Consider the following 7,878-nt stretch of genomic DNA (forward strand, 5'->3'; position numbering starts at 1 on the left):
CTCAGCCTCCCAAGTAGCTGGGACTACAGGTGTGCGCCACCACACCCAGCTAATTTTTGTATTTTTAGTAGAGACAGGGTTTCACCACGTTGGCCAGGATGGTCTCGATCTCTTGACCTCGTGATCCGCCCGCCTCGGCCTCCCAAAATGCTGGGATTACAGGCATGAGTCATGGCGCCTGGCCCTGAGCCACCATGCCCAGCCAGCAAACTTACACATTGAAGACAAGGGAGCTAAAGCTGCAGCCAAGGATGGAGGTCACAACAGAAAGTTAAGATATTTCCATACCTAAAGTTTTTGCAAAAGGAGATACTTGCACCTATCCTTGATTTGGGTTAGCTATAATTTTGCCTATAAACGAGGGAAAAAGGAAGATCTCAGGATGCTCTGACCTTACCTATTGCCAGGAAGAGATCATTCACGTTCATAGCCGTCTTGGCTGAAGTCTCCATGAACAATAAGCTGTTGTCATCTGCATATGCCTGGGCTTCCTGCAAGGAGTGGGGGGTATTGGTGCTCAGAATGTAGGGTGGGAATGAGTATTGCCTTTCCACTCCCTAGCACAACAGCTAGGCAAAATCCTAGGTTCCCTCCCCTTAATTAATACCCCTTTGAGCCAGCTAGCCCAGATGCATAATTTAATGACAACTCCCTCAAGATGACCCCATGTCCACTCAGTCCAACACACACATGTCAGAAAGCTTTATTATAGGGGAGAGGGTAAGTTAGTTGGGGGCTTTTGGATTCTGACACTTGAATAGTCCCTTACCTCAAATTTAATTGCTCCCTCCTTCCCGTTTTCACACTGGTATCCCCACAGCTGGTACTTCCCTAACCCTCTGCTCTGGAATTTTCTCCTGACTCCTCTAAAAATCTCCTGGCTGTCATTAGGGTCACAGTGTTGCTGTATTTAACTTGGTGTAGAACTGGGGAGTGAGACAATGAATGTCCTCAGTTGACGTTTGAATTCAGAGAGGGCTGGTTTGGAAAAAAAGAGGTCCCAGGAACAGAGGAAGTGTTAAGAGAGGAACTCCATGAGCCATCTTACTTCATACTCCACCATACGCTTGTTGGCCAGGTCAGCTTTGTTCCCTGCCAGGGCAATAACGATGCTAGGACTGGCCTGTCGCTGTAGTTCCTTCACCCATGTCTTTGCTCGGGCAAAGGTTTCCTAGGAAAACATGAAGAGAATGAGTAGGCTGGAATGACTGCTAATCCATATCCATCACCTTTTAAAGTGAGTCTCAAAATTCACCTTTTCTAGTGGTCTTCCCTCACTGAAACCACAGGTCTCTGATAATTCATTATCTATCTTCTTAGCACTTGCAAGCATAATTTGTACTCTTATTTGCTATTTCAAGAACCTGTTTTCTGCCCCCCACCCCATGCCCCAATCTAACTCCTTTAAACATAAGCAAGGACCCTCTTTTTTTTTTTTTTTTTTTTTTTTTTTTGTAGAGATGAGGTCTTACTATGTTGCCCAGGCTGGTCTCAAACTCCTGGGTTCAAGTGATCCTTCAAACTTGGCCTCACAAAGTCCTGGGATTATTACAGGCATGAGCCACCACTTCCAGCCTCAAAATATCTTATTGAACTGTGTTCACCTATTTTCCAAGCGGTTGACCATGGCTAACTGAAACTCAGGAAAACAAAACCTTGGATAAGGGGAGACTACTATAATAACATTGTCTTTGAAGGCCTTTCAGTCCCCAACTCTCCCCCTATTCACCCTAAAAAAAATTGAACCCAGCTAGGAACCAGACCCCAACCCAGGGTCCCGGACCACCTCAATCTTGTCTATGCCACTGTAGTGAGCTCAGCAAATTGAGGAATTATTGGCCAGAGTGTCAGAGGCACGCTGGAGAAGGAAAGTAATTTTTCTGCCTTCTGCCCTGCAACAGTTTCTTCCTCACATTGCTGAACAGAGAGCACTGACCCAGCAGGGCCAGAGTGAGGAGGAGTGAGAAATGTCTAAACTGCTGATGAGATGCTGGAGACCAATGTGTCGGGGTGGGTGGGTCGTGGGTAGGGAGGCAAAGAAACCTAGAGATGGGAATAGGAGCAGTCTTCACCTTGCCCCTAGGCCAAGGGACCCTTACTCTCTCTGCCACCTACCTCAATGCCAGCAGCCTGTTTGTACTAGACCAGAGCAGTGCAGGTAGTGCTGACTCGTAGGTGAACTCAGTCAACCCAGAATCCCAGGTTTGGGAGGGGCAGCCTTTTGCTGTAATACAGAAATGCCACCCATTGGTGCAGGTGATGACCCCTCACTCCCCACAGGCACATTAGGTAGGAAGATACGTCCGACATTCAGGCCCAAAGGGGTCTTGTGGCAACACTCTGCGATCTCAAGAGCACCCAGACAGAGGGAGTGGAGGCAGGTACTGATAGTTTTGTTGCCCTCGAGGTTCGGAGCACAGCTGGACACCAATGCCCCCTCCGCTGCCCAGCTCAGCAGCCCTTCCTCCCCAGCTTCTTTCCCACCCCCAGCCTCCTTACCAAGTCCAGTGTCCTCAGTAATGCAATTGTACCAGCCCAGCTCTGAGTTCTCGAGGGGCGGGGCCAGCGCCGTTGCGTCCGGCTGCAGTAAGGGACCACTCATTCCCCTCAGCCATTGGCTGGAAGCGGGTGACTCAGCCATTGGCTGAAACCCGCCTCCTGGAGCCAAGACAGGCAGGTTGCCAAGAAGCCTCGGAGAAGAGGCTGGCTTTTTGCTGTCACTCTCGCAACAGTCCGGAGTCCATTATACCCCTGGTGTGCAAAGAATGGGACCCTTGCGCACCGGGGCTGTTTGTCCGGAGCTCGGGCAGTGTGGAAGGTGACGACGAATCCAAAAGTTGAGCTGAGAGGTGGGAGATTTTGAGACGCCCCTGCCGTCCCTCCCTGGAGGCGGCCTCGGGATCCAGTCCAGTTTCTCCCGGGGTGTCATCTTCACTTTAATTAACCCCAGGGTACATACCTCTATCTACCCTGTTGCAACTACAACCACCCTGTTTATCTTTTAGAGAAAGCAAGGTCAGCTGCTCAATTCTCATATTCCAGGAATGAGAACAGAAATGCCAAAAATAGTGGTTCCAAGAATTTGAGATTCCTTGGGCTAGTCGAATTTCTCCCCAAACAAAAATGAACCAACAACACTGAATAGCCATCTTTTATTTTGCATAGAAAAAAAAATAATAATAATCGCCCCTTGGTGGTACGCGCCCGTAGTCCCAGTACTCGGCAGGTTGAGGAGGGAGGATCGCTTAAGCCCAGGAGTTCGAGGTTGCACTGAGCCAAGATCGTGGCACTGCACTCCTGCCTGGACAACAGAGCAAGACCCTATCTCTAAAACTGCCTCTTAACAAGAGCAATGGCAGCTTTACACCCCGAAGTATGAAGACTGTAGTCTCTTATCTCAAAGTAAGGAGCACAAATATAATACATTTTCTATTACCCTTTTGTCATTTGATGCAGGACAAAATTTATCAAACCTAGTCCCCTAACCCGGACAAATGTATCCATACACTGCCCTCTACAGGCCAGGGGGTGGAGATACAATTTTAATTAGTTTAAGTGAAGGTGTTCACCTTTAATTTTGAAAGATCATTTCCTTACCTTTCCGCTCTCCAACTAGAGCTTTTACCAGGAATCAGGGAACGGGGGTGTGGGGTATTACTAAGAGATATAAGGTAAGGGAACCGACGGTGAAAAGTTGGCTTTGGCTCTTAAGTGTTTGGAAATGGAAAGGATTTCAATCTGTATACAATCAAATCATTGAAAGAGGCTGATGCCCAACGTATCCTACTATGCTACCAGTATTTAAAAAAAAAAAAAAAAAAATATATATATATATATATATATATATATAGAGAGAGAGAGAGAGAGAGAGAGAGAGAGAGAGCGAAAACAAGCTTCAACCTAAAAAAAAGGCTCAGCCAAAGGAAGATATAGAGAAGTCAGTTAGGGATGATCTAAAAGCCTCCTTCCTAATAGTGTCGTCTACTTTTGTGTTACACACATACTTTACATAATTGACCTTAATCTTCAGCTTTTATTTTACAGATGAAGAAATGAGACAGAAAGCACTACCTTGATCAAGGCCACAGTTGCTAAGATGACAGAGACAGGCCTAGAATGCCAGATTTGTCTGGCACCAGTCCTCTTTCCTATCCTCCTTCAGATTCTTTGGAATTTAAAGCCTCCGGCAACCACACATAATTCTATTTCATCCCCCTTCCCTCAACCTTTAGACTGTGATGGACTGAAGGGTCTGAAGTACACTAGGAGTCAAGAGCAGATCCAAGGGAAATTTTCCTGTTGAGGCAGAAGCTACAAGATGAACCAAAAAAACTAATTCAGTGATGTTTTTCAACCCTTAGGCCATGGACCCCTTTGAAAAACATATACAAATGGATCCTAGAAATATGCACATACGGCCAGGCTCGGTAGCTCACGCCCATAATCCCAGCACTTTGGGAGGCCAAGGTGGGTGGATCATGAGGTCAGGAGTTCGAGACCAGCCTGACCAATGTGGTGAAACCCCGTCTCTACTAAAAATACAAAAATTAGCCGGGTGTGTTGGTGCGTGCCTGTAATCCCAGCTACTCAGAGATCAGGAAGCTGAGACAGTATCACTTGAACTCGGGAGGTGGAGATTGCTGGGAACCAAGATCACACCACTGCACTCCAGCCTAGTGACAGAGACTCCATCTCAAACAAACAAACAAAAAAGCACATACATTTTTATATAATACTTCAAATAGCACCCCTCCCTCCAATCTCATCAGTGGGCCCAAAGATCCATAGACCACACCCTACACATATACATTCTGTTATGAGGACCTAAAAAGATATAATAGGGTTTGATTTGATGAACAATCTAGTGGCCTTACAATAGGGGTGATTAAATAGCAATAGAAGGGCTATTTTCCAAACTAGATGTTTAAGAAAAGATTAAAGGGAATAAGGATGTATCAAGATGCAGGGCAAGGTGTGTTTCTGATTCAGTAAAACATTACTGGGTATCCTTTCTTCCAAATTCCTAGTATCTGACAAACAAATAGCAAAAAAAAAAAAAAAGAAAGAAAGCAAGCAACACTCCAATGCCCTTTTCTTTTTTTCCTTTTTTTACTTACATTAAATACATTGGTAAATCAGCAGTCGCATTCTGTTACCACGATTGTTATGTTGGGAGAAGAAGAAAGGCAAATGCTTTCTTAGAAGCGAAACGAAAACAAAAAACCAAAACACCCCCCTTAAAAAAAATGACCAGAAGAAAAAAATGAGCTGGGAAATAATAAAAAAAAATAAACTAAGATCCCCTAGCCCAACAGAGCTCAAAGGAAGGCAGAAGAGGTGTTAGGAAGTAGAGGGAAGGCAGCCGATAGGCCCAGAAGCTAAGGCCAAATCCTTTTCCTATGGGGGTGGGGGAGGGAGAAGCCCAGGGAAGTGGTTTCCTAGCCCCAAGACAATGAAACATCTTCACTCCTGCTCCATGGGGGAAAGCTGCATAGAGAAAGAGCTTCATTTCTAGGAGACTTTAGAAAGCCATCCTAGTTCTTCCACTTGTAAAATAGATGCACTGGGTGCTTTGGGGGGGGGGTCAGTGGCTTCTGGGAAAGGAAGGGGGAAATGTGTGTGTTTCAGGGCCATGGGAACTAAGGCTGCCCCTGGAAAAGGAAGGGAATTGAGGCCTAAGTGGAAGAAACTAAGCTGGGTCCTTCAGAATCTCAGCTTCATAGATTTCACAGCTGTTCTGGGATAGAAGGTAGTCTGCAAGCCAAAACAGCAGAAAGGTTCCAATCCTAGGTCACTGTGACCTTTCCTTTCTCCTTCTTTCTTCCCCAAAACTCTAGGCTGGAACAAGGAACTTAATGTTCTCTTTTGCCTTGATGGCTTCTCAGAGACATCTTAAAACACCTGATAAGGGATATGAAGAGAGACTAGAGATTCAGAAAGGACCAAGGTCCTCTGATAATATGAGCCAGTTGTAAGGTACCTTCAGTGCTGGTCATTCCCTGTCCACAGGAACAGGTGGTATGATATGAGGGCACCACAGGAGGCCTCTGTGGTACTAGCCCCTAGTGGTACACGGATTAAACCACTGGTTGCATGGTGGGGAGGAATGGGGAGATTAAAGATGGAGGGACTAAATTCAAGATATTAACAAAAGGGAAAAGAAACGGCCTGATGGGAGGCAGAGGATAGAACAGACTGTACAGTGGGAATAAAGATCATACCTATTTACAAGGAAGTAGAAAAGACATGGTAATGGGTATCAAATTGAGTGTGAAACCTGGGAAAGGAGAGAAAACTCCTCCCTTTTGCCTGTCCTCATTTTTATTTCCCTACCTTAGCCTGTGCTATCCTGAGACTCTCCCCAGTTGCTCAGTTAATTCTCCAGGAAAGGCAAACCTATACTCAATAGCTAGGTTGGCAAGAATATAGGTTAAGAATTAGAGTTGGAGGAAGCTGACAGTGGAGATAGGACTTGAGTAGCTGCCACTGGTACTTTTATCTATAACCTCTCCTCAAACCTCGTATTAACCTCAGATTTCATTGAATTAAAAAGAAGGTGGGAGGGGAAGTAAATCAATCAAAACTTCCATAAAATAAGTACCCCAACTGAACTACCATCAATTAAAGTGCAAACTGCAGGGGCATATGGTGGCTAGGGCTGAGGCCATCTAAAGGCCAGAGGGAAAAAAATGCGTATGTATAAATCAGAGGATGGGTACCAGAAACTGTCCCTCCTCCAATCAGATCACAGCAGAGCCAAAGATGCAGGCAACCAGTGAAGATTCTTTGGAGGACTCTGGGGTCCAATCCCCATGATAGGGGAAACACTACCTAAGAGGCTGCGTGAGGGGAAACTTGGCCTTTGAAGAGTTACAGAGCCACAGATGACACTGAACCTCCACCTCTGCCCAGTTTGCTTACAAGGCACCTCCTGCCTGGTGCCTGAGAGCTTGCCTCCCCATTCTCACCTCTACCTAGGAACACCCTCCACAAGGCCAACTCATGGATACCACAATGTTTTCAAATATGAAAAACTCCAACCAAACAAAAACAAAAAGGAAATGTTTCCTTACTCCCTCCTGCTCTGAGCTTTATTCTCCCCCAGGGCCCTTAATGTAAATGAACTGGAAACCTCCTTCCTCAGCTCCTGGGTTCACCACTTTCTGCATCCTGGGGAGAGGAGAAAAGAGGATCAAGAACAGGGATTGACCAAAAGCAGAAGGGGAAGGGACAGGAGTCAGAAGCGTTTTCTGAAAAAATGGGGAGGAACACTAGGGAGGAGGAGAAAAGATAAGTAAGTCGCTGTCTTGTACCTATAATACAAAGTGAAGAAAGTTTGTTTTGGAAGGTAAGTCCTGGGGGTAGTTGACCCCCAAGCCCCAGAGTAGGGGGTAGGAGGCCAGTGGCAACAGCTGCCTGGTGTTGGTTGCTGAAGCGTTAAAAAGTGCCATGATGGAGCTGTCAGGAGGCAGCCCTTGGGAGCCAGGGCTCAGTGTGCTGTTACCGTAGGGGCTGTGTGCTGAGGGGTAGGGATGGAGGTTATTTCTTAGCTCTCGTGCTAGCTCCATACTTGTTTGCTGCTAGCCACCCCCTCAGTTGCTACAACACTGGCTCTTGTTCTGCTGGGACTGTTCATGGAGATCCACACCCCGGCTTCGGCATGCTGTACCTCCCAGATTCTGGGGTTCACTCTTTGGCAACTTCTTAGCTACAGATAAAAAGATAAGAGAACAAGGTATGGTAGACTTTACTTCCCTATCCCTCTGCCCCCACCCCCCAAAAATGGCTACTGAGTTGGGGAAAGGGAGAATTTGGGAGATTAAAAGAATGTTCTCAAGATGGGAGGGTTCACTGTTTGCAAACTTTTTTTTTTTTTTT

General features: G+C 46.2%; 2 protein-coding genes across 3 annotated transcripts in view; both read right to left on the reverse strand.

Moving 5' to 3' along the window:
* Nucleotides 1–2,642, reverse strand: part of SUOX (sulfite oxidase) — an 11,328-nt gene extending 8,686 nt beyond the window's left edge. Inside the window, exons 1-2 of one of the 2 annotated variants that reach the window (XM_011926146.1) lie at nucleotides 2,500–2,595; nucleotides 2,116–2,224 (exon numbers count right to left, since the gene is read on the reverse strand). The gene's annotated coding sequence lies outside the window, so the exon portion shown is untranslated. Of the gene's footprint in view, nucleotides 1–2,115; nucleotides 2,225–2,499 lie in introns of both variants that reach the window. The other variant, XM_011926147.1, reaches the window with a different exon arrangement.
* The window catches only part of RAB5B (RAB5B, member RAS oncogene family), a 29,805-nt gene continuing 22,678 nt past the window's right edge, over nucleotides 752–7,878 (reverse strand). The window contains exon 4 of the mRNA XM_011926145.1: nucleotides 752–1,171. Within this exon, the coding sequence (XP_011781535.1) occupies nucleotides 1,019–1,171 (153 nt within the window). The 3' untranslated portion in view covers nucleotides 752–1,018. The remainder of the gene's footprint in view (nucleotides 1,172–7,878) is intronic.

Source organism: Colobus angolensis, unplaced genomic scaffold (genome assembly GCF_000951035.1).
Source record: "Colobus angolensis palliatus isolate OR3802 unplaced genomic scaffold, Cang.pa_1.0 Scaffold67, whole genome shotgun sequence".
In the NCBI taxonomy this organism is placed as follows: Eukaryota; Metazoa; Chordata; class Mammalia; order Primates; family Cercopithecidae; genus Colobus; species Colobus angolensis.